The sequence below is a fragment of the Gymnoscopelus microlampas genome (assembly GCF_963454915.1).
Source record: "Gymnoscopelus microlampas genome assembly, chromosome: 2".
NCBI lineage: Eukaryota > Metazoa > Chordata > Actinopteri > Myctophiformes > Myctophidae > Gymnoscopelus > Gymnoscopelus microlampas.
In genome coordinates this window covers 29,562,654-29,590,153 of record NC_139939.1, presented here as the reverse complement: position 1 = coordinate 29,590,153, position 27,500 = coordinate 29,562,654, and the positions used below count along the sequence as shown (strand labels likewise).

The following is a 27,500-nucleotide window of genomic DNA, read 5'->3' as shown; positions in this document are numbered from 1 at the left end:
GGGGGCAGCAGTAACACACAACACATACTTAAAGCTGCAGGCAACAGGCCCACAAACACCCCCTGCCCTGTTGGAGGCTAAACTGGCCAAGACTGAATGATATGATGTGTCCGTGGGATAAGGCACCGTTTTTGTACTTTCAGGGTTAAAGTAACACTCCTGAGTTTATCAAACCATGTCTTATTAACCCATTCAGTCCGGGAACGCTGTTCATTTTAGATTAGTTTGGCATCTTCAGCTTCTTTGGCACTCCGTGCCGCGCTGTGAGCTTGTAGATCTGCTATTTTTGAAAATGTGTGCAAATCTTTGAATATACATTTTTTTTTAAGCGAACATTTGTAACTCAAATCTTTGCTTCTGGGGGGTCACTGGAACAAAACATTTTGAGATGGGGGTCCGCGGCCAAATACATATCTAAAAATGTTTTCTAAATCCTAACAGTATGTTGCTACAGTATATGCAGTGGTGATCCAATTTTTCCATGTCAAGGACCCCCAAAATGATATGTAATCGCGGACCTCCCCCATCTCAAAAGATTTTGTTCCAGAGACCCACCCGGAGGCAAAGATTTGAATGTTGACCCCGGAATAGGGAGGCTATATAAGGTTCATGTGATTAAGGACACAGGCTTGTCTATGGAAGGGTCATGGTCAAGACGAACACAAGACACTCAAAACCAGATGGAAAAATGAACAGGAAGAAATGTGCGTAAAACAGAATATGATATTTACCTTTATGTATTTACTTTTACAAATACACACATCTACACAGAGCAATGGGATTTTGCCACTGGCACAGGGCAGCACAATGACATCAAGCATGCGAGAGGCTAGGGCTGAGGGCGCCCAAATTGAAACTCTGAGTGTAAAGTGAATTATCTTTGGCTCACTGGAGCTGTTTCACTGCAGTGTGTGTGTGTGTGTGTGTGTGTGTGTGTGTGTGTGTGTGTGTGTGTGTGTGTGTGTGTGTGTGTGTGTGTGTGTGTGTGTGTGTGTGTGTGTGCGCGCGCGGGTGTGTGTGCGCGCGCGCGGGTGTTCCTCCCAGAATAATTGTGAGTGTGCCTCGTTCCTGTTAGTATTATGTGAGTATCTTTATGTGCGTACAGTGCGTGTGCGTGCGTGTGTAGTGTGTCTTTGTTTGTATGTTTGGAGGGGGAAACCAGGAAGCTTGCGAAATAATGATATAACACTGTGGGGCAATGGAGGGTGGAGGCAAACAGAAACACAGACACACACACTTATCTTCATCTACTTTTTTGACAGGGGTCCATGCATTTACCATGACATGGTCTAGTCACACACACACACACACACACACACACACACACACACACACACACACACACACACACACACACACACACACACACACACACACACACACACACACACACACTTTCCAGCAGTACTGACCGACTACATCTAGAAACATGTAAAATGTTCACATGCACAACATTTGCCAAAGCCTCAAACAAAGAGCTGATTGAACAGATTTAGTATTTAACAGTAAATATGTTACATCTTCGATGCTTTTTTAATGCATTGTTGCGTTAACTACGTTGACCCTAGTAGCGTCCCTGTATTCTCGGCATGTCATAATAGGTGACCATTCAGCGAAAATAAGTGAACATTCAGAGAAAATAGCCGATCTACAAGCTTGTAAAAACCTTTTCACCTCCACAAGGAAATATTCTGTGTCGTTTTGAACCCAAGTTACCTCACCCAGGATTGCTACAAATCAAACATTGATGTGTACACATTCTCTCTCTCTCTCTGTCTCTCTCTCTCCCTCAGTGTCTTATCGTGGTGCATGAGACAATAGGGCCCCAGATAGGTGTCCTGTGCAGTGCCTGATAACACCACCTGCCTCCACTGCAGCTGTCTTCTGAGGGTGATAGATGGACCAGCAATAGTTTCACATACACATACAGTACACATGCTACATGCACATAAAAACGCACAGCGGCAAACAGGGACAGACTGAATATATAAGTGTGAGAGAGAGAGAGAGAGAGAGAGAGAGAGAGAGAGAGAGAGAGAGAGAGAGAGAGAGAGAGCAACAGTGTTTGATGTATCAATCCTAAGTACAGTCACCGGTATGTAGGCAAGCCTCTGATGTATAAAATAAGCCCATTCAATATTACACCTTCCTCTATATTTTATTTATTTAGTTTAAATTATGTGTTATTTTTTATTTTTTTTATTCACACAGGACAGTAGGAAGACAGGAAATAGAGGTAATAATGCCAAAATATTAACTACTGAGTTTTTGAACTCACTGTGAATGTTTTAATTTCTTCATCGTCAGGAAGGACATCGTCTTCATTAATACTTAAAGTCAAGTGAAATTATAAACTTGTTGTAATGTTTGCAATCCTAAATTTAGGCCCACTTTACTGACTTTGATTTCTAAATTGGTTCGAGTGGTGTGCAGGCAAACAGTTTCAGCCACTTCAAAACCAAACAATGGACACAAATTTTGCTTTAAAAGTACCTCTCTAAACATCAAGGACAGGGTGGCTAAGAGGAAACTGAGAAGATAACTACTCGGATCCTGAGTCGTGATTAAACATAATCTAAAGTTAAAGGGTTTGGTGAGTGGTGATGATTATGAAGTGCGGCTGCACTAGCGGCTGCACTAGCAATATCACTTATGTACAGTATACACACTCACATTGTCTCTCACTTGCACAAGAGACGGTGATATTCTATATCTGCTGCTATATATATATATACCTGTATATCTGCTGCTAAGTGATGTTCTCATTTCCACAAGCAGACTGTGATATATTGCCTAGTTTTTATTTCTTCTTTTTTTTTTGACACACAGTACACCTTATGTAAATTTTATATTGTTGTCCTGTTATCAGATTTTGTCCTGTGTTTCTTTTTCTATTCTTTTGACTATATGTTGTAACTGCAAATCATTGAAGCTTGTACGGAAGATAATTTCACCCAATCATTTACAACTGTAAACTTGTGATGTGACAACAAACCTGAAGTTGATTTAGCACACACAGGGAGGGCTGGGCGATATGGACAAAATCAAGTACTACGATAAGATACTTAACAAGCTTGTCGATCTGCAAGCTCACAAAGCGCGTTGTGATAGCTTGTATATCTGCTCTTTTAGCTATATTTTTATACAAGTATAAAATAGTGTGTAAGTAACAAAAAACAGGAATAGACAACACTTGTCAACATATCATGATATTACAATTACAATATCCAAAATCCCAAACGTTGTAGTCTCATATCACAATATCGATATATTGCCGAGCTCCACGTACAGGTCAGGAAACCCAACTTATTTGTTTAATCTTCAAAGATTATCTTTGGGGCAGTTTTGCTTTATTTTATACAGAAACATGTAGAGACAGGAAGCTATAAGAACAGAGAGGGGGTGAACAAGCCACCCAGGTCTCCAACCAGAATCAAACTGTGGACTAAAGCACAATACGCTGCATACACAATACGACGACTGAACTTTTCTTTGGAAAGGACGTGATATACTACAAATTGACGTCAGTCCCAGATCTTTTTCTCGGAACCCGTGCACCTACAGATGTCCCGACTCACTGAACTATAGTTCGGGAAGCCTTTCCAAACTGGGATGTTTTTCCGACATTGGAAGGAGTATGTATCGCGCTCAGTGTTGCCAGGTCTGCTTACTATAAGCGAGTTTGGGCTTGTTTTTCTGTAAAGTTGCTTGTAAATATTGGTAGTTGCGGGTTGCATTTTTTTGGGCTAGTTATTAAAGTGTAGTTGCTTATTATGGGCTTGCTTCCAAATTAATTGATTATTGTTTAAACCAGTGGTTCCCCCCAAATTCATGTGTATTTGTCCACAGACCCCCCCCCCCACAATCGCATCGCGATTCACGATTTCAAATAGCCAACGTATATAGGTTTGAAGAGTTCATGTGGTATAGTCGCTTATTTTGGGCTCGTGTTCATAGACCTGGTTGCTTATTTTTTTTGCAAAAACTGGCAACATTGATGGCGCTTTAGTGACTGACATTACCCGGTCTACTACCGCTGCGCCCCAGGACTACACATTTCTGCCAACAGGCTAAATTCCACAAATCACTGACACTCGTACCGTTTTACCAGCCAGAGAGGAACATGACCTTCATGATGCTTGGTAATGGTAATGTAACAAAGATGGCTGGTAGTCAAACATAACATCCAGACGTATGGTAGAGGGTGGTGGATGGTGTTCATTTATTACTTTGGTTAGAGGGCTTTTTGTAGAAAACAAACATACATTATCAGCACATATCCACACAGTAAAGCTGGACCCGCACGCAATTAAAAAAAGCCCTTACGGGTCCATTTTTAAAAGTGAAATTAACATTCCTGATTTTATTATGCCTGATATCCAGACCAGGATCAGTTTTCTATGAGTGAGTGAGTGAGTGAGTGAGTGAGTGGGTGATGTTTGTGCGTGCGTGCATGCGTGCGACAGAGAGAGATGTAACTAGCTACCACCACTGTGCCGGTGGGCAGGAGGAGAGGGAGCGAGGGAGGGAGGGAATAAAGAGAGAGACAGAGAAAAGAAATGGAGACGGGGAACTTTGCGCAGCCATCAATCACCTACTTGGGGCTCAGGATTGTTTGGCTTCATTTTTCTTTGAAACACTGCACAGAGGAGGGGAGGGGCTTGGAAGGGGGCAAAAGATTGAGGGGGCAAAGAGGGAGGGAGAACGAGAGGAATGGTTTAAAGATGAAGAGAGAAAACTGAGAGACAGAGGGAAGAGATGCAGGAGAGGGGGGGGGGGAAATAGAGAGAATAGACTAGAGTGAGGACAAGGAAGGAGGGGAAGGAGAAAATAGCACAGCGTATAAGAAAGAGGAAAGGAGAGAAAACTAAAGACAGACAAAGATAGTGAGTGAGAGATGGCAAAAAAAATAGCACGGAGCAAGAGAGCGCTGAGGATAGAGTGAGAAAGACAGGTAGAGGGAGAGAGCGACAGGGAGTGAAAGTTGAAGAGGGCAGAAGGATGGCGCAGGGAAAGTAGAGGAGATGTACTGTAGCGACATGCTGTGCCAATGATAGAGAGAGAAGGAAAAGAATAGGGGAGGAAAAGAGATTCAAGTGTGTGTACTGAAGTGTGATCTGTGCCTACGCGTGTGTGTGTGTGTGTGGCGGTGCCCATGGGTCCGTGTACCATCCCATCTCAGAGCTCTAATGAGAGACCATAGCGCTCCTCCTCCTCAATCACAAGCTCATCCCTCGCTCCCCATGTCTCCTTCCTCTCCTCTTGAGCTGGTTTCCCTCTTCTCTTTCTTACAGTGTCTGTACTCTATATAGGTTAACCACTTGAACCTCAGCATCCGTATTCTAGGGGAACCTAAGCCAAAAATAGCAGATCTACAAGCTCACAACGCGCCGTAACGCAAAGCATGGTGAGCTTGTAGATCAGGCATTTTCGGAGAAGAGGTTGTGTGTGAGTGACAAAAAAGAGCGTACCAAGTACAGTTGTAGATCAGGTTTGTTTTACTGAGTATAGAGGGTTTAAGTAGTTAATAATACACTCTGTATCCGAGTCCGCAGCCAGGGCATGAACATCTTCCATTGTGCGTGCGTGCGTGCGTGCGTGCGTGCGCGTGTGCGCTACAGACGTGTGTGTCTGGAAAGACGTGACCTTTCCCTTGTCTGTGTTATTATCCATGGACATGTCTGTCCCTCTCTCTCCCAAAAATATGCAAGCCATGATATTTTTCCCTTCAGTCCCTCTTATGGTCTACTCTGGTGTGATGACTGAGTAAAATCTTTCTCTATACATGTTTTTTTATATGGCTTTGGGACATTTTCATTCAACAAATTATGAATGTGTACAGAAACTCTTTCTTTCTTCAAATCTCTGCCCCGTTTATCAAAACACTTAAGGCAGCTTTGTCTATACTACACAAGAACACATTTTGGCTAGTTGATGATATGCACAACGCTTTTACTGATACAATTTGTGGGGGATCGAGAACTGATATTACATACATATACATGTCACACTCCCTAGCTAGGCCTCCGACTGTAATTTCAAATATACATTATCACCCGGGCATTCGTCATTAGTACCCAAGGTTATCCAGCCGAGGGACGGAGTATCAGTCCAAGCCGTAGCAACCGTAAAAGAGCTGGATTGACATGCCGCGTCGTTGCTTCCACAGTGAGGTCGCTCACGGTGACAACAGTTCAGAGTGCTATGGCGCTTTGTGCCGATTGGTCGGCTACTGCTGTATCTTTTAAATTATCACTCCCCTCACCCAGGGCAAATAAAGTCTGGGAACGTGATAAATATACTGTCAATTATCACCCATGCCACCTCACTGTGGGAGTATCATTATGATCTAGTCTTGAGGACAACGAACACCAGGCGATATGTCTGTCTATGACCATAACCATAACCTTATTTATTACCTTGCACTGATTGGTTAGCTAGCTCCATCAGACCTAGAGCTGATAATAGTGATCTGATATGGATAACTAGGGCTGATATGGCTTATCACCCTCTTGGTCTCCCGTCAGACAGGGCAAATATGTTATAAAATGAAATATCAAATGATATTTCCTCCGCTACTAGTTTTAAGTCGCCTAGGACCATCTCCTCCAATTGACTTCCTTCCAGGTCCTGTTTTACAATTCGTTTCTCTCTCTGTCAATGTCTTGCTTCCAGCATGGTCCTATGACGTGCACTCGCCCCACCGGTGTGGACCTTACAGGAGCAGCTGCAGTGGGACTACAGACACGTTTGTATGCGGCGCCGGGTTCAACTGCAGTTCGGTTTCAGCCGGCTTCTCGTTCACTTCAGTTATACGTACATTCAGCTTTACCATCCAAATCTCTCCATGCTCTCCATCCTCTCTCTCTCTCTCATTTCAGTTCCTAGTTTCAGTTTTATTGGCATGAGCGGAAACAATAGTGCTGTACAAAATATTAAATCTATAAATCTATAAATCTCTCTGCCCCTCTCTTTCCCCAACCGCTCTCTCCTCTCTCTCGCGCGCGCTCTCTCTCTCTCACTCACTCTCGCTCTGTATCAGGTACATGGCTGTTGGATTATGCTCCTTTAAGAAAGGATTAGCTGTGTCGGAGCCGTTTGAGGTAAATTGCTCCGAGGAGTCGATTCCCCGCGCAAGAAAGAGTCAAAATTCTCAACCTAATCCTCAAAGAGCCTTACCACACGTCCCCCCCCCCCCCTTCCGTCTGCCTTTTCCCTCTCCATCTCTCCCTCCCTCTCTCTGCATTCTCTCCTTCCTTTTTTCAGCCCACACATGAGTGACAGGGAGTGACAAGAGCAATAGATGTGTGTGGGACAGCGTGGAACACAGCGCAGTGTGTGTGTGTGTGTGTGTGTGTGTGTGTGTGTGTGTGTGTGTGTGTGTGTGTGTGTGTGTGTGTGTGTGTGTGTGTGTGTGTGTGTGTGTGTGTGTGTGTGTGTGTGTGTGTGTGTGTGTGTGTGTGTGTACAGACTGGTTGTTGTTTTGTGTGTCTCTCTGCCTGAATATTTACCTCCTAGAGACTGGCGTAACAGTGAGTTGTGGTAGTGTGTCTGTGTGTGTGTGTGTGTGTGTGTGTGTGTGTGTGTGTGTGTGTGTGTGTGTGTGTGTGTGTGTGTGTGTGTGTGTGTGTGAGGATCATACTGAGCAGATGGGGAAGAAAGGGGGAGTTTTAGGGACAAGGGCGGGGTCACATCTGTGTCATCCCTCGTGTACGTGTGTGCGTACACGTGCGTGTGCACATGTAGCCACACATTACAGCCATGACTGCCAAGGAGAGGTGATGATTATTAAGTAACACACAAACACACCATTTACCCACATGGAAACACTGACCCCACACAACATCATGTTCTCTCGCCATCTTCCCAAGCATCTCTGTCCCTCTAAGCATGTCTTGTTTCAGGCTCGGGTACACACAGACACAGACACACACGTACACACACATACACACACACACACACACACACACCAGTCAACCCTCGTCTTGGAACTGCCATTGATTTGGGCTGCAAGGTACTGTGAGCTACGGTTACTATGGCAACCGGCAGCCAAGTGAGGCGGCCAAAGTTTGTGCTGGCATGAGGAGCGTGTGAGTCTGTGTGCATGTGTGTGTGTCTGCAGGACAACTGTCGTATATGAGACCGAGCAACCAAGCATGTGTTTATGTGTTTATGTGTGTATGTGTGTGTGTGTGTGTGTGTGTGTGTGTGTGTGTGTGTGTGTGTGTGTGTGTGTGTGTGTGTGTGTGTGTGTGTGTGTGTGTGTGTGTGTGTGTCTGGCGAGGTGACAGCAGTCCGTTTAGTATGCAGGCTTCTGACTGCATCTCTCTGCCTCTGGCCCACAGACACAGCATAAGAATGATCAGCCCCTCCATACACACACACACACACACACACACACACACACACACACACACAAAAAAAAACAACGTTTTTTTTAACGTTCAGCATGCCTGGCAGGTTCAGAGAGACAGGAGAGGGAGATAGATACCATAAAGAAATACACATTCATCGGTAGCTTTTTGACCGAACTCAACTAGGAAAGTAAGCATTCTTCAAAGCATTGCATGCATGCATCCATCCAGTGACATGCTGCATGTGTTCTGAGGCGGCAGCAGCAGCAGCCTGTTGGTGCGTTCAGCTGGCGTATTGATATTTTCTGTCCGACCCTGCATTCACACCCTCAGGGTGTGTTGAATGGGTGGAGATGGTCTGTCTCAGTGTGTTTTGCCTGGCTCTGCCAGAGCGAACCAAACAGTTTGGGGGGGTGTGTGTGCGCAGGGCTGGGACCCTGGGAATCGCTTTCCCTCCCACTGCTGCCGGCGCTTGCTCAAGCAAGCAAGCGGACACACGCGATGCGCACGTACGTACGTGCACATCAAGCCGCAAGTTACGCTTAGTCGCGAGCGGGATGTCACACGCCGGAAATAACCGATCTCTAAGTGCACATAGCGTGCTGTGAGCTTGTAGATCGGCTGCTTCCGGCGCTTGCGCGCCACCACTGTGTGGCTAAGTGTAAGTCGGGCTTCACACACCAGCGCGTACACAACACACAGGCGTATTGATCGGGTGTAGTGGAGTGAGGCTCAGCGCTAACAGCTTCCACTAAGCACAGGGGAGGCTGAGTGGTTAAGGAGACAGGGAGGCGGGAGATGGGGAGGAGAAGAGGAGGAGAGGAGAGGAGAAAAAGAGAAGGAGGGGGTATTCCATTGCGGAATGGAAGGATGGAGAGAGTTGATGATGTGATATAAGCAGAGGAGAGGAGAGGGGAATAAAGGAGAGGGGAAGAGAGGCAGAACCGATGTAACAATAAAAGACAGTATGTGGGGAGAGAGATGCTAGTCTGGTGTTTTAAAGGGTCGCAGGGCAGCAGAGGGATGCCCACAATGACATATGAGAGAGAGACAGAGAGACACAGAGAGACGGAAAGAGACAGAGGAAGCAACAGAGCAGCCTTTCCCTGCCCTCCCACCACTTCCCTTATCCCTCCCTCCCTTTCTACAGATCTGAGAGCAGCTCATCTCAAGCCCTGACACGTGTGCCTGGCAGAGAGGGACGGAGATGGAGAGAGGGAGAGAGAGAGAGAGAGAAAGAGAGAGAGAGGGAGAGGGAGGGAGAGAGTTTTGTGAGAGACCGAGGGGGGAGGGTGAGCAGGAGGGAAAGTAATATCTCCTGCTCGGGGGGATAGAGAGTGAGAGAGAGTGAGAGAGAGCGGGGAGAGAGAGAGGGGAGAGAGAGAGAGAGAGAGAGAGAGAGAGAGAGAGAGAGAGAGGAGAGAGAGGGGGGGGGTAGAAGCACAGCCAGTGAACAAGCAATCTTATTTCTCTCTCAGTCTGTTCTCTCTCTTCATCTCTTTCTCTGTGTGTTCTTTAGTCAAAGCAGCATGTGTGAGACACCCTCAGAGAAATTGCTCTCTGTGTGTGTGTGTGTGTGTGTGTGTGTGTGCACGCACGCGTTTATGTGTTTACGTGTGTTTAACTTAAGTCTGCCAACCCCTGAAACCTTGCATAGGAGGTCAGGGTGCTCTGTGCGCGGGTGTGTGTGTGTGTGTGTGTGTGTGTGGGTGGGGGGGGGGGCATGGGTGTTTGGAGAGCCTGTTTGTTGATTGTGTGTGCGTGGGTGGGTGTGTGTGTGTGTGTGTGTGTGTGTGTGTGTGTGTGTGTGTGTGTGTGTGTCTATGAGGTTCTGGTGTTGTGACTCATAGGGCTATTAGCACTGACGCCGTTCCTTTCTGCAGTCATTGTATGACTCCATAGACATGCACACGCACTCGCACACACACACACACACACACACACACACACACACACACACACACACACACACACACACACACACACACACACACACACACACACACACACACACACACACACACACACACACACAATGTCAAACTTCCCGCTCCAATTTATCAGAGTGACAACGGCGACCCTCCAAGGCCCATCTCCACTCCTGTCAATCTAAGCTCCTCCAATCATCACTCAGGATAACCCCAGAGACCCGCCCCCGCGCTGCTAGCTTCACAAAGACGTAGGTACACGAGCTTGTGCAACAAACCACATCCGTCACACATTTTTAGTCACAGAGTCTCACACACACGTTTGTATTACTATACTTGCGAGGACCTCAATATTTTAGGGACGACATTGAAAATAGCCATTCCGTGAGCTTGTACATCGGCTATTTTTCGGTGTGTGACATCGCTGCACAACTAAGTATAAAATAGTGGAAACTCTAACCCAACCCCCTAAACCTAACTTCTAAATGTCTAAATCCCTAAACCCAACCTGAATCTTATCCTACCATTTCTCTTGTGAGGACCAGGAAAATGGCCCTCACAAGTATTGTAGTACAAGTACACACACACACACACACACACACACACAGGAGACCGCATCGTCTGTCACACACAGAAAGCCACACAGACATCCTCTATGCATGCACATACACACCCGCTCCCCTACTCGATCCCCTCTACTTCCACAGAGACATCCACTGCCGCGGAGACGGTAACCGCGACGACGGGCATAAATTAGCGTCATGGCGATATGCAAAGCGAGGGAGCCGGCAACAATTAAAGCTTGACTAACGAGCTTTTGAGGAGCGGGGCTGAAGTTTCCCTAAGCAGCTGCTAACTGGATTAGCCTGTACACACACACACACACACACACACACACACACACACACACACACACACACACACACACACACACACACACACACACACACACACACACACACACACACACACACACACACACACACACACACACACACACACACACACACAGAACAGAGAGAACAGAGGGAGAGAGAGAAAGGGAGAAAGAGAGATGCTTCTGCCACCACCTGTGAGCGAACAAACACACAAAAAGGCAAAGGCTAATGTGCGCAAAAACAGACAACACACAGCTAGCAACACTGTGCCCGTACACACAAACAAACATTTCCCAGAAGGTCTCAGGAGGAGTATACTGTAGCAACATATTTTGTTCGTTCTCATACACACGTTTTTTGAGCACTACACGACACACACTACACGACCGATAATCAATAAACTTGCCGGTAATTTCCAAGCATCCTGCCTAATGTTGACCACCTCAAATGTCTAACGTTTTTTCCCCCATTACATCCAGTTAGAGCTAGAGTTAGCATTGTCTTCGCCTGTAGATCGGTTGTAGATTTATTTACCTAATATGCTTTGCACAAAACGCCAGGAATGGTTGAATTAAAATATATATATATTTAGGGTATAGAATTTTGCATTTGGAAATTAAGTGTGCAGTGCACTGCACACCGAGCAGCATATACATGTAGTAAGTAAAAAAAGAATTGCAATAATAATTGCAATATTATTTGTGTTGTGTGGTTGTGACAACCACACATGGTAAGCACTGCTCTAACAAGCCTATCTGTGTACCTACAAACTAAACCAAGGCTCACTGTGTAAACTAGCTGGCTGTCCAGTGTTGTGATCTGTGTGTGGACCACATTACTGCAACGTCCTGTCGAAACACAAGGCCTGGGTTACATGTCATTCCTCCACCCTGCTCTTGCTTTCCTGTCACTCACCATTGTGCTCCAATCAAGCAGAAACGCTGTAGAAATTAGCTCTGAAAGATTGATGCGTCGAGAGTGTAACTAAAGTAACTCTCGTTCAGCCGCATCTGGTGCTGTTGAGCACAGAGACTGCAGAATGACTTGGAAAAGTAAAATGACTAGTGCCAGAATGGGGAGGTATAATATGTATATGCTGAAGGATTAACACATAGTGTAAACAACAGCACAACCTTTAACCCATTAAGACCTGGAACAGTGTCATTTTTTGATTTGAGCTAAAAAGCATCTTTTTACACTTTGGCTATTCAGAAATAGCAGATATACAAGCTCATAGCGTGGCACCGAGTGCTGCGCTACGAGCTTGTAGATCTGCTATTTTTGAAAAATCGTGAAAATGTGTGCAAATCTTCTGAATATATATATTTTTAAAGCGAACATTTTTTTACTAAAATCTTTGCTTCTGGGGGTCCCTGGAACAAAATATTTTGATGGGGGTCCGCGGCCAAATGCATATAATTTTGGGGGTCCTTGTCTTGACATGAAAAAGATTGAGCACCACCGATATAGAAACATACGTTTTTTAGAAAACTGTTGGGATTTAGGAGACGTGTAGAATCGGCTTCAGGTCTCAATGGGTTAAAGTGAAATAAAATGAAAAGCTACAAAGTGTCTTTGAAAGAGAAAACCTTTGTCCTGATGGGTGCCGTTATGGAGGCCATGGGGTCACCAAAATCAGTACGGTTCGTCCTGCATCATGCAATCAATTACATGAGATATCTTGTGTGCAAAGCTGGCATTTTGGCATGAAGGGATGCTAGAGTATCCTCTAGCCTCTAGCACTAGAGTATCCTCTCGGGTACTCAAATCGTTATGGTTCATTCTCCGGAGCGCATAAATGTGATCAGCAAGTTTCATAGCAATCTGCACAGTAGATGGCGTGTGTGGAAATGGGGGTGCTAGAGGGGCCATCCTCAGGAGAGCATGAAGGTGAACTCCAAATTCCTTGGAAATCCAGCAAGTAGTTTTCAACATACATGTATCTTGTTTAGGACCAAAGTTGTTGCGTCAAACCTTTTCATGTCGAGGAGCCCCAAAGTAGTATGCATTGGCCGCAGACCTCCAACTGAAAATATTTTGTGGCAGGGACCCCCCAAAGGAGATTTGTGTTGTTAAAATATATTTTTTCCCCAAGTTTTTTGCAAGATTAGATTTTTAAATAGCAGATCTACATGCTGATTTTGATGGGGTCCCCTGGAACCGCCGCAAGGGACCCTGGGGTCCGGTCCCCGGACCGCGCTTTGAGAACGGCTGCTTTAAGGACCGTCTCACTTTTCAGCTCTTCCTCCTTCACTTCTCTCTTCACCGTTTTCTCCCTCTTCACAGAGGTCCTTGACTTTCCTTTTAATATGTTCCTTGTTCCCTTACAAATAAATCTCCCAGTGTTTTCTCCTTCCTTCTTCTAGCCATTCTCTTGCTGCCCTACACATCCTCTCTGCTCCTCTCTCCCCTTCCCTTTCTTCAGGTCTCCTCTGCTCACTCAAATAAATCTCCCGCCCTCCTCCCTCACTAAAACACACAAGCACACGAACACACACAACACACAAGCACACGAACACACACACACACACACAAGCACACGAACACACACACACACACACACACACACACACACGAACACACACACACACACACACACACACACACACACACACACACACACACACACACACACACACACACACACACACACACACACACACACACACACACACACACACACACACACACACACACACACACACACACACACACACACACACACACACCTTCAGGCAGCAGCCACAAAGGCCCCATTTTAATAAATCTGCTCCTTTATTGGTGCTGAGTGTCTCTGGCTCAGGGAGAGAAAGAGGGATGAGAGGGGAGGAGAGGATGGGAGACAGAGCATCAGCAGGAGGAGGAGGAGGAGGAGGAGGAGGGCGGGATAACTGTTGCCATATCATAAACATGCAGGAGGCAGAATGAGAGAGACGGACGGACAAATGGACGGACAGGTCAGACAGACAGACAGACAGACAGACAGACAGACAGACAGACAGACAGACAGACAGACAGACAGACATGAGAAAGAGAGAGGTGGTCATGCACACGCCTCATATAGTACATACACATACATGCACACACACTCTAATGTCAGTAATTCACCGGCCTTGAAGTAATGAGCAGCAACAGGAAAGAGACCACGAGGGCATTGGCTCGAGGATGTGAGGTTTTGTGTGTGTGTGTGTGTGTGTGTGTTGGGGGTGGTTGTTATTTATTAAAGGTAGAGCACACTGCAGTCGCTCAGCATCCTGAAGGGGTGATGGACTGACACATGGCTCGGCCAATGGAGCGACAGGAGTGGGCTGGCTCTGGTCGCTAGGGTAGGGAAACAAACTGCCCGAGGTGGGCTAGTGGTAATGACGGCAGCTAGCTTGGCTTAGCGCTCCAATCTCAGCCATCAGTCAACTGTGACAGATTGGGGATATGAGCTAAGAAGCCGTTTAGCTTTGGTGTGTGGTGTGTGTGTGTGTGTGTGTGTGTGTGTGTGTGTGTGTGTGCGGGCGGGCGCGCGCACGCGCATGCATGCATGTGTGTATGTCTAGAATAGGGGAGGGAGGGAGGGGAGGCTAGTGCTGCTGGTGTTGCAGATGCATCAATACTCTCTAGACAGGCCATTTTCCTATGTCTATTCCCAGCCCTGGCTTGTTGCTGGGGCAACTACCGCCATTTTACCTTTGCTGCACCTCTGGAAGGTTTCCATGAATCAGTAGTCCATGTTCTGTAAACTCTGTCTTTCTCTTCGGCTGAACTGTTACTGTAAAATGAGCTGTGATGTGTTCATTTAACTCTGAGAGTGTACAGATGTAATCTGTGCACTCTCAGAGTCAAAATGGGAATATTAACAGAACACTGAACTGATGTTTCATCATTGACCCATTGGGCATGTTTTGTGACTTTCACAAAAGACTGACACTCACAAAGACTGTGAAAGGACAGCTCACCAGAGCACATCCCACATTAAGGACAGGTGATAATGCAATCTTATCGTCTATTGTCTTTCAGTAGAATCGTATCATATATATGACAATAAATATTACCTATATATATGAAACACATTTTACCATGTCAATTTGATTGTTAAGCCATATTGTGTATAATATTATATAATGTATAATATTGAACAATATCCATATGATTATTGCGATATTCATTTCAGTCATATCACCCAGCCCTATGTGAAATTTCAACAGAGCCCTTCTCGTTCAAGGTGAAAGTATTTCAACAAAGAAAAAGCTCTGCAACAAACCAACCTGTGGATCAAACAAAGAACTACCCAACAGGCGTATAAAACATCTCTCTTTAAAGAAGAAGACAAACGTACATGAGAAACACAGGTTTTCAACCACAGGCCCAATCACAAGCTATAGACAAACCACAACAGAAGACGAGGAAAGCCCAGGAAGAGAGACCGCTGCATGTGAACTACAGTAAAACAACGAAACAACTCAGCTACATGAAAAGACTCAGCCAACCGAACTGCGTCAAAGATGGCGGTGGAGTGTGTGCGCTCTGGTTCCTTACCTGGCCGTGAGGTTGCATGGCACTGTAGGGCATGTTCTGGTTCAACACCTTCTGCTTCATCAGCAGCATCCTCTTCTGCTCCTCACTCAGGTGGGCCGTCTGCCCTGGGATCGGCCCTTGCGTTTGACCCGGCCCTCCTCCCTGACCCCCACTTCCTCCTCCACCCATGTAGGGAGGCATCATGGGGTTCTTGACCTGGTTGGCCCCTCCCATAGGCGGAGTCATCCTCTGGCCCATGTGATCGACCACAGCGGAACTAAAGTGACTCAGCGGTTTGGTGTTGTTGTATGACAACATGGCGGCTGTTTGCTGCTGTTGTTTGGAGAGGGCGTTTGGACCCATGTTATTTGGCTGCTGTTGTTGTTGTTGCTGCTGCTGCTGCTGCTGGGCCATCATGCCCATGTGGTTGTGGTTCTGTGGGAGGTAGTTGTTCATGGGGGCTTTAGGCCCATTGGGGGTCATACCAGCCACTAGAGGGCCCTGCGGTGTGTTAAAGGCTTGTGGTGGATACATCATGGGGCTGTTGGGTTTGTCTTGGTTAAAGGCGGCGGAGCCGTAGGGGCTGGTTGGTGCACCTGCAGGGGACCAGTTGGTCGCTTGCTGCTGCTGCTGCTGCTGTTGTTTCTGCTGCATTAGCTTAGCACGTTGCTGTGCGGCCATGGCCTTCAGCTGCTCTGCGTGAGAGAGTTCAGGGGTAACCGGCCCCACCGCCTGGCCTCCGGTGGGCCCTCCAGCCCCACCGGGCCCCGTACCTGCCTGAACCACCCCGGGGCCCGGGTTCACCATGAATCCGTTCCCAGGCCTTGTGGCGGCTTGCGTCTGAGCCTGGGTCGGGGTCTGAGGGGAACGAGCTACACAGTTGTGCAGCGGAGAGCCCGACGCCATGGCGACGGCCGGGGACTGCTGCAAAGGCTGCTGGGGAGGTGTTCCGTTTGCAGCGGTGGCAAACTGTGGGCCAGACGATGACGGACGGACCTGAGGAGAAGACGGGAGAGGATTATAGAAGGTCTATGGCAGATCGCAAAGCCACATAATGGACTGGAGACCTAGTTGTGATTAGTTGGTTATCGCCCACAAGGTTTGTGAAGCAGAAAACACAGAACAACGTAGCCTGCAGGGCACAACATCTCACCTGACATCTCGGCTGAACGGTTGAACATAAGCAGATATATATTGAACTTAGCGTTCATGTTTTATTGCCATTTATTGTTAAGACACGACAACAAAAGATGAACTGAAATACTGCTGTCTGTCGTCTATTGAGTATGTGTTTAGTGTTGGCACTTAGCCAAGTCTTATGCAGTTATCACCATGTTCTCAATTCCTCCGTCTTTTGTATTCCTCTGTCTTTTTGCAATGCATGCTAAGTAAACATGTCTTAATAATTCCAAACAATTAATTAAAAGCATATAAACCAATTTGTACTCTTAACCACCCACAGTAAAATCTAATTTATTTTGCTAGTCACAACAGCACACCATTCTCTGCCAGCTCTCATTAACAGAATATTTCTCAATTCCAATATGAACAATTTTTTTGTCACTTCACCATATTTGTATTGGATAACAGCGTATCTTCTCACAAATGAGTCAGTGATTGCAATGACTAAAACCTATATACTAAACTGCCTGTCCTTTTAGCATAAAAAGCATGTTAAATGTTCAGAATTTCAGAACATATTATCCTTAGCCTATCTCTAATAGATTGCCTGTTGCTAACAGAGGTTGTGGAGGATAATAATCCTTCAAAGCTGGAGAGATGGAATATAGGTACTTTTTCTTTCTTAAAACACTGTTTGAGAGAAAAGCTACAGTTGCCTTTGAGTTAATTGGACCCATCACTGTCACATGGCAAGGCCTAAATAAACTGATCTTTGTGTTTTTCAAAATATTAAGAATATAATGATCCGCAGCTAGAGCTATGACTTTCAAGCATGCTCTAACTAGACGGATGCCATCACCATTCTGTATGTTCCCTTGTGGAGCCACACAAATTCATATTTTGTCATATTTTAGTATATGCAAGTTTGATTTGTATGCGATATTTGTTCTAAATAATGAAACAATAAAGTACATTTCTATAACGGTTTCACTCATTTTAAGCAAAATATGAACAGTAAATCCATGTTGGTTGTCTCCTTAGAGTGATGTAAATTTCATCAAGCATAATTTCTATGAGAAATAAGCATTTGCTGTGGGGAAAAAACTTCTGTCAGTACACTGGTGAAAATAAGAACACTATTGCGATGTTGTCTTCAATTTACAATTTAGGCATTTAGCAGACGCTCTTTACCCAGAGTGACTTACAGTACAGTAAGCAAGGTAAACACATCAAATGCATTGAGACAGCATAATGCCTCAGTATTCTAGGATCATACTGTAGGTAAATCAAGAACCTAGCATCAATCTAAGCAATATAATATATATATATTAAAAAAATTATAATAATCTGTACATTGAAACTATATAAACTATAGGATGCCAAGTAAATAAATGAACATAGCATCTGTCTAAATAACATGCCAAATTATATTTTAACCTTTGTATAAGACTGCATGGCCGTCAAGGCTAGGGCAAGTACTATGGGCTAAGGTGGAGTCTGAAGAGGAGAGTCTTCAGATTACGGCACTCCTCAACCCTGCCATAGCACACCAAATCCTTTGTTTGTTTGCCATAGCACAACCAAATGCTCCGGTTTTCTGCCATAGCACAACCAAATCCTCAGTGTTACGCGTAATTTATGCTCAATCGTACAATGGTGTCGCGCGTCAAAAATAGCAGACCTACAAGATAACAATACGTTGCAGATGTGACGCATTGTGAGCTTGTAGATCTGCTATTTTCTGCTAAGTATAATTCGGCCTTTAATGTAACTCAAGGAGTTTACAAATGTGTCCATGTGGTTCAACTTGGACACAGAGTTTGTACACTCTGAGAGTGTATCGGAGTTAAATTAACACTAAGGATGTTACGGCGAAGGTACTGACCTGTGGTGAGCCCATGGGGACCTGCGGGCCTCCCTGAGGAGCCTGAGGCGGAGGCAGGCCGGGCGGCCCCGCCCCACCTCCGGGCGCCACCGTATTCCCCGACCCTTCCTGGGGGCCCGGCGTCTGATTGTTTACGGGGCGACTGAACTCCGCCTCTTTCTTGTCCTCGAAGTCCTCGTTGAAGAGGTCGTGCATGTCGTCCTCGGGCACCGTGTTGGCCAGCTCGTCGATTAGCTCCTGCCACTCCTGGTCGTTGAGGTTGATGTCGGAGAACAGCTTGTTCTGATTGGACAGGGACTGCGGGTCGGAGGACTCCATCCCGCCCCCATCGTCCAGCGGCTCCTGTTTTAGGTCTTTGAGGAGGCTGAACCCGTCCTCCAGGTCCAGCGAGCCGTTCAGCTTGATGTCCGGGAGATGGCTGCCGCCATTTTTGCCTAATTCGTCCGAAGGCCGGCCCGCCACGTGGTTGCCGTTGTTGTTGTTGTTTGTAGTGTTGTTGCCGATGTGAGCATTGGGCCCGCCCAATAAGGGCTTGATGTCCATTTGGTGGTGTAGTGGAGAGATAGGAGGGACACTGTTGTTGTTGTTGTTGTTGGGGAGGCCGGTTAGCGAGTCCAAACCGCCAGCGCCTTCCTTCCGTAGCCGCTTGGTGGTCGGAGAGTAACTGCCCCCGTCGCAGATGCCATTCTGGTCGCCGTTGAGGGGGGAGCGTGCGCTGTCCAGTTTCCTCTTGACAGTCTCCTGCAGCTGTAGGAGAGGAAACAGGAAGTAGATTAGAACCGGAGGGGATACAGAGAGGGGACATTTGAGCATTATTTAACCATTGCGTGTTGTTTATATTGCTGATGATTGTAACGATGTGAGAGTTCAAGTTCAATGCATGAAGAAGAAATCAAAACATTAATTTCCAGGATTTCAATTTTGGCTGAAATAATGACTAAATGATTGTTCTATTCAGTTCACTGTACACACGTGACTGTTGACTCATTGTGCGCACAGACATGCACATGAATCTGCACAGAGGCAAAGGACTGAGAAGGAGATTCGCACAAAATGAGAAGACAGTGTGTCTATTAAAGCCAGCGGCCTGGAGGATGCAGGTTTTCTGAGATGTGGTATGGGCAGGAGAGATGCATGCTCTCTCTTTAGTGATCCTGTTTCATTAGCATCTGCTTACAGGATGACTGGAGGTTCAATCTTAGCCCCCTTGCACGCACGCACGCACACACACACACATGCTGCGCTCACACTGGCAGCTACAAAAGATACAAAGCTACAAAGCGACGCAGTGTATCTGACGCAGAGTCACTGCTGAAATGTTGATCAACACGCTCGTTGACACCATCAAGTGTGCGTGCATCTGACGAGCAAGAAAATATAAAGTAAAATATAGACTGGGGTTAAAAAGAACAGGGGACTGGCTGATGGAAATAATTTGCTTCCCCCATTACAAGCAGGAATTGTGTGAAGAGAGAAAGTGAGTGGATATTGTTTAACAACACATGGTCATTTTGTAGCTGCAGTTGGGCGTCACTTTGAATCATCATGTCGCTGGGGTTCCATTGGAAATGAATGGTAGCCTGTAGCTGCTAGTGTGCACACACACACACACACACACACACACACACACACACACACACACACACACATATCCATCCCAGTGTGCCAACGAGAGCACCTTGCCACCTGAAGCAAGGCAGTCACCTAACAGTGAGTGCGAGGTACAAAACGATAAACGACAGGGTGCTTGTGCTTAGTGTAATCACTATCATAGACCAGAGAGGGAGGGGCCAAGAGCAGGGAGGACGGAGCAGACAGACGAGGAGACGGAGAGAGAGAGAAACAAGGGAGTGAGAGAGTAGAGAAAGAGGAAGGGTAGGATAGAGTTTAACCACTTGAACCCCAGCATCCATTAGCCAAACATAGCATCTCTACAACACGTTGCAGTGTTGTGTCCTTTTTGGTGAAGAAATTTGGTGTAGACGGAAAAAAGCGTCCCAGTTGCAACTCAGGTTTGTTTTACTATGTTGGGAATAACAAGACTCCATCTTTATTTAAAAAAAAGTTTAAAGATTTACTTTTGGGCTTTTTATGCCTTTATTGATGGGACAGTAGTTTGACAGGAACTGAGAGAGATGTGGAGTGACACGCAGCAAAGGCCGTCGGGATCGGGACTCGAACCCGCGATGCGGAGTCAGGCTACATTGAGCGTACGCCCCCCTCTTTATTTTTATGTAATCTGCTGTAACCGTAGTCCCAATTTCAGGGACATTTCATGAATTTTCAAGGACAAAATATCACAACATTATTTCTTTTACCTAGAGGAATAGAGACAGAGAAGGAGAAATATAGATTGGGGACTATTAGAGAGGCATTGCAGAAAACTGCTTGATTTAACGTAAAATGGCATAGAATCTATGGCTTTATCTATTATTTATGACACAGATAATAGATAATTATATTGTCTGCTGTGTCTCTAAAAACACACGCAATTTAAGCAATTTTACATATTGAGGCCTTAATATCACGTCCATTTGTAAGTAACTCCGAGTTCAATTAAAACTCAGGATTTGGCAGTGTATGCAGTACATTATTGGTCTCACTATAGAAAAGATAAGAGATAAACTAATAAAATGTATTGTTGATATTCGATTGAGCTTTACCACTGGCAACTTCTGCTTCTACTTTGTGACCAGGTCAAAACACTGTCAACGTTATTGACGTTTGCAAGTCAAGGGGATAATACAGCACTTGGTTTAAGCTTAGGGCCAATAAATATTTAGATGTCTTCACACACACACATAAAAACACACACAAGCAAAGACACTTTCACATGGATAGATGCCTCTTTGTTGCCTCTTTGTTATTCAGATGGAACGGCAGACAAAATATATTCAGATTGTATTCTGACCCTAAGCTAGACCCACTCCGGCTGGCACACACACACACACACGCGCACACACACACACACACACACACACACACACACTACTGTGTGTGTGTGTGTGTGTGTGTGTGTGTGTGTGTGTGTGTGTGTGTGTGTGTGTGTGTGTGTGTGTGTGTGTGTGTGTGTGTGTGTGTGTGTGTGTGTGTGTGTGTGTGTGTGTGTGTGTGTGTGTGTGTGTGTGTGTGTGTGTGTCTCCACGCGTGTGTGTGGCCAATCAATATTATCTAAATAATTCAGTTCTAGCCTATGCGAGTTTGGTTACTACTACAGAATGTGTGTGTCTGTGCGTGTGAGTGTGGGAGAGAGAGACAGAGAGAGAGAGAGAGAGAGAGAGAGAGAAGGGGGAGCAGGGTGATGTGTGCTACAGGCTTTCCCTAAATGTTGGTGACTCATGTTGGTAATAACAGAGCTGCCTTTCAAAGCCCACCTATAAAACCTTCCCTAATTATCCTGCTGGTGTGAACTGTATCTCACACACACACACACACACACACACACACACACACACACACACACACAGGTAGGCTTACATAAACACACCCACTCATGTTGAAATATGACAGTCTAGCTATATCCACACCAATACATTTTTGTTTTAAAACACATAACTTCTGCTACGTTTACACTTGGTGTACACACTACTCGGATCACGTTAAGTTAGGACGGGTGGAAATTGAGAGTTTAACGAAAATTATGGGCGGACCCCACTTTGAGAACCAATGACCTACAGTACACAAGTTGGTTATTGGTTCTAAATATCGGTTTTCGATATATTTTCGGTTAACCCATTAACTCATTGAGTGCCATTAACGTGTTTCACGTGTTTTAGCGCTATGGTGTTGAGTGCTATTAACGTGTTTCACGTGTTTTTGAAAAAAATAGAAAAAAACGTTGTTTTTTTTTAACCCAAGATATCATCATCTGAAGATTTGCAGCTCCATCCACTCCTTGTTTAACTTATAACTTAAAAAGGCTGTATCTCGCTTCCTAAGCACTTTTTTTTTACTTTGAAAAAATAAAAAAATAAAAATTGTAATGGCCAGAAATAGATAATAATTTTGGGCACTCAATGAGTTAAGACCTGGAACGCATCTGTGTAACTTTTTGATTTGAGCTAACAAGCACTATTTTACACTTTGTGCCGCGCTACGAGCTTGTAGATTTGCTATTTTTTTCAATCATGAAAATATCTGCAAATCTGTGAATTTATATTGTTTTAAAGCGAATCTGGGGGTCCCTGGAACAAAATATTTTGAGATGGGATCGGCGGCCATATAATTTTGGGGGTCCTGGACATTTAATGAATTGTCCAGCTCTAGCAGAACTACACGTTTGCTTCCGGACTGGGTCTTATCAGTCATGACATGTCCTTCCCTGATTTGTCACATCTCTATCACTTGACCCTTTTCTGGAAGAAAACAAACAGCCTCGACTAATTCAACATGGATAACGAATTACAGGCATTGCTGACCTTGTTGTCTATGCTAAATATGCTGTTGTGCAGTTACACTCTGCATTCTATAAGCTACTACTAATACTACATATGCAAAGGAGGTTAATTATTATTCCAACGATTTGCTGCAAATTCCCGTGTCCATCAGCATCATCAGCCCTACATGGAGCACGGATAGCAGCCCACTGTATGTGCATGGTCATGTGATATGCGTTTTCAAGTGTGTTCGTCTGGACCCAGATTATTTCTGACATGGTGCTAAAACACCATTAGTGTGGACATAGCCTAACATCCTTGAACTGAGAGGGAGAGAGAAAGAGTGAGAGAGATAAAGTAAAAGAGAGAGAGAGAGAGAGAGAGAGAGAGAGAGAGAGAGAGAGAGAGAGAGAGAGAGAGAGAGAGAGAGAGATAGAGATAGAGATAGAGATAGAGATAGAGATAGAGATAGAGATAGAGACAGAGACAGAGACAGAGACAGAGACAGAGACAGAGACAGAGAGAGAGAGAGAGAGAGATTGAGAGAGAGAAGACAATGATTACAGAACCATTCTGGTAAAAAAGTCTAAGCAGAAGAGAGAATGCAGATAGGTAGGGAGAGGTGGAGAAATAACACATAATGCAGGAGATGGGGAAGAGAGAGAGAGAGAGAGAGAGGGACCTGAGAGAGACTGTGTGGAGGGAAGAGCTGCTCCTCAGACAGATGGTCTCTTTCGTCTGAGTGGAGGAGCTACTAGAAGATGAAGAGAACAGAGTGAGTATGAAGGAGAGAAAGCAAGAGAGAGAGAGAGAGCCAGAGAGAGGGAGAGAGAGAAGGTAAAGATTGGTAGAGTGATGGAGAGGCATAACGCACCAAATGACAGCGGGGAGCGAACGATGGGAGGGCGATCAGAGAGAGAGAGAGAGAACGACAGAGGAAGAGAGACGGAACCGCTAAGGTGCTGTTGTTATAGCAACCTGCTGCTCTGCTGCTTAATGCACTGCATCCTCTCCTCCCTCCTCCCTCTCCACAACTCCGCCTTCTCCCTCTCGTCTTCCTCCTTGCTTCCACCTCTTCTGTTTTCTTGCCTGCTCTTCTCTTTCTATGGGTGAGCGGCATTTAAAATGCACCTCGGCGACATCTCTGTGTGCAAGAGCCGTGCGTCACCGTGCGAGAGAGGGGCCGCGACGTCGATACGTTTGTGCCATTCTGCGACGCACACACAGGCGCAGACTGACATTTCACTGCAAAGTTCTTAGTGTCAAATGAACTCTTAAGTGAGTTCATATGACACTCAGGATTTTGCAGCATATTTGCTTTTTCTAACTCTCAGTCAAGACAGCAGAAATTATTTTGCAAAACATTTTAATATAGTAAACTACTATTAGGAGATTAGAGTCTACAGAGCTGGGTAATATGTTCAAACCGTCTTAGAAGAATTTTTATGGACTGAGTGCAGACATTTATCCTATAACTCCTTAACCACATGAAACCTGGCAATATATATTTAGTACTGTATGTACTGTATATACTGTACGTGTATGTATTATATACACATACAGTATCTCAGTACTCAATGACCCTCTGCAGGATGGCTCCCCTGACAGGCAGCTAAATGCAGCAGGGTTACAGTATCAACGGAAGTAAGTGTATTATTGCAATTTAGCTAGGTCTACTAAAGTGGTGTTAAATCTCATGCAGAATTCTCGCTGCCCTCAGGTTCTCTCCCCGTTACGACTGCAGTGGACAGTGCTGACAATAATGGCAGGATATAGCTACACATGGAGACACACACACACACACGGTCACACACACACACACACACACACACACACACACACACACACACACACACACACACTAAATCAACCCTAACCACTATCCAAGTAGTTGGTCATATAGGTTACTGACAAACAAGGAGAAGCAAAAATCAAACTGGAAAAAAGCAGCACCTAAAAATTCCAGACAAAACCTTAAGCCTAATTTATTCTTCAACATACAGTTGTGTCAGTGCTTTAAACATTGAGTTTAAAGCCCCGACACAACAAACACACTTGTCCCGACTAGTAAAGACTACGGCGGGAGATCAGATCAGGAGACGTCGGCATTAAAATGTGTTAAAAGTGGCTTCTGCAGTCTGCACACACCGCAGAGACAGATGACAGACAGATGACAATGAGTTCATGGGGCTTTTCTGCGCCTGCGTGAGGAGATAAATCTACCGTACTGAGTTACTGAACACACCCGTGCAGTGGGCAGGATTAAACATGATGTTCGTTACTTGGTTCTCTCTGTGTGTGCTGTGATGTCTGCGCTAGGGCAAATGCGAGTGAAAATTCATGTCTGACCCAGATCATATGTGGGAACAAAACATTTGTACGGAAGCTATATAGATCAGCTAATAAAAAAAATAATGTGTCATGATCTGATCAATAGTGACGTCCTTTTGCCAGAAGTGAGTGTGTCCGTGAAGTATGTGCATCCCACTCTCTCTCTTTCACACACACACACACACACACACACACACACACACACACCTTCTTTCTCTCTGTGTGCTGTCCAAATTATTAGGTTTGCACTGGGCAAACGTGAGTGTTCGCCTCCCCCCTCCCCATTCTGTCTTATTGACACGTTCCGCCACCCATTCAACATTTTGAATCGGGTAACCGATCCATACATTACCACCGTGCCACCATGTGCACGCCACACATGGTGTGTCAGGGCCCGTAGTCGCTTCAACCTCTATTCTTAGTAAAAATCACACCCTGTGTGAAGGAAGCGGTGCCTTTGGGGCGGGGCGTAACTCATTTCAGTTCGTCCCTATTGGTGGTCTGAGTCCACTTACCAAATTTGTACTTGGTAGCATGCTGCAAACTGGAATAATGGCTGTTTAAAGCCCAGCCAATGGGCAGATAGAGGGGGCGTGGCTTAAGTAATTACAGTTTGTCCCTATTGGTGGTTTTAGTCCATGCACAAAATTTGTACTCCGTAGCATGCTGCGAACGTGAGTTATGGCTGTTTAAAGGCCAGCCAATGGGAAGACAGAGGGGGCGGGGCTTCAGCAATTCATGCTCGTCCCTATTGGTGGTCTAAGTCCACATACCAAATTTGGACTTGGTGGCATGCTGCAAACTGGAGTTATAGCTGTTTTAAATCCCGTGCCCTAAACGGGCGGACGGACATAACATACGCGGGGGGTCCCTGGACCCCGCTTTCATAACTTCAGCAATTCATGCTCGTCCCTATTTGTGGTGTAAGTCCACATACCAAATGTGGACTTGGTGGCATGCTGCAAACTGGAGTTATAGCTGTTTTAAATCCTGTGCCCTAAACAGGCGGACGGACAGAACATACGCGGGGGGTCCCTGGACCCCGCTGTGATAACTTCAGCAATTCATGCTCGTCCCTATTGGTGGTGTAAGTCCACAAACCAAATTAGGACTTGGTGGCAGGCTTCAACCTGGAGTTATAGCTGTTTTAAATCCCGTGCCCTAAACGGGCGGACGGACAGAACATACGCGGGGGGTCCCTGGACCCCGCTGTGATAACTTCAGCAATTCATGCTCGTCCCTATTGGTGGTCTAAGTCCACATACCATATTTGGACTTGGTGGCATGTTGCAAACTGGAGTTATAGCTGTGTAAAATCCCGTGCTCATCATCCCGTGCTGATACGGACGGACGGACGGACATACGGACAAAGTCAAGTGTAGAGCGGTTGGCACCGCTAAAAACAGAACTGAGTTACAACTGAACTTGGACCACTTTTTTCCATCTACACCAAATCTCTCTCGCCCAAAACAGCCGATCTACCAGCTCAACAACACCTATAGATCGGCTATTTTTGGCAAATGTTCCCTGATCCCAGAATATGGATGCAAGAAAATACATTATGTTCCAATTGATAAACCGAAGCAGCAATCTCATTGATATGAGATCAAATCAGCACCACGGCCCAAAAAGTAAGATAAGTGGGAAATGATGCGAATGATGCAGGTGAACCCCACCATCCCCCCACCCCGTGCCAGAGGGCTATATCGTGGCAGAGAACAAGAATGATGGGCTCTGCTGTGAAAATAACAGATCATCCATATGTTGAATCTCTCACACAAAAGCACAATGCAAATATGCACACACAAACATACACATGCAATGATGTCTCTCAAAATTTCAATTTCTTTCCCTAATGTAACCAGCTTGTACCTTGCATGCGTGCATGCGTGTGGGCGGACGGACGCGTGTGTGTGCGTGCGTGTGTGTGTGTGATCTGGAGTCTCTGGACCACCAGACTGTGAAATTAGTCAATTAAATCAAACAGGTCTTTAATAAGTAGAGGTGTGTGTGTGTGTGTGTGTGTGTGTGTGTGTGTGTGTGTGTGTGTGTGTGTGTGTGTGTGTGTGAGTGAGAGAGAGATGGTCAGAAGCTAGAATGATTTCACTTCAACTATCTTG

The 27,500-nt window shown here is 45.6% G+C and overlaps 1 protein-coding gene across 1 annotated transcript in view; it reads right to left on the bottom strand.

Moving 5' to 3' along the window:
• maml3 (mastermind-like transcriptional coactivator 3) overlaps nt 1-27,500 on the bottom strand; it is a 129,102-nt gene that overhangs the window by 40,619 nt on the left and 60,983 nt on the right. Inside the window, exons 2-3 of the mRNA XM_084045353.1 lie at nt 18,674-19,420; nt 15,688-16,662 (exon numbers count right to left, since the gene is read on the bottom strand). Coding sequence (XP_083901479.1) covers nt 15,688-16,662; nt 18,674-19,420 — 1,722 coding nt within the window. The remainder of the gene's footprint in view (nt 1-15,687; nt 16,663-18,673; nt 19,421-27,500) is intronic.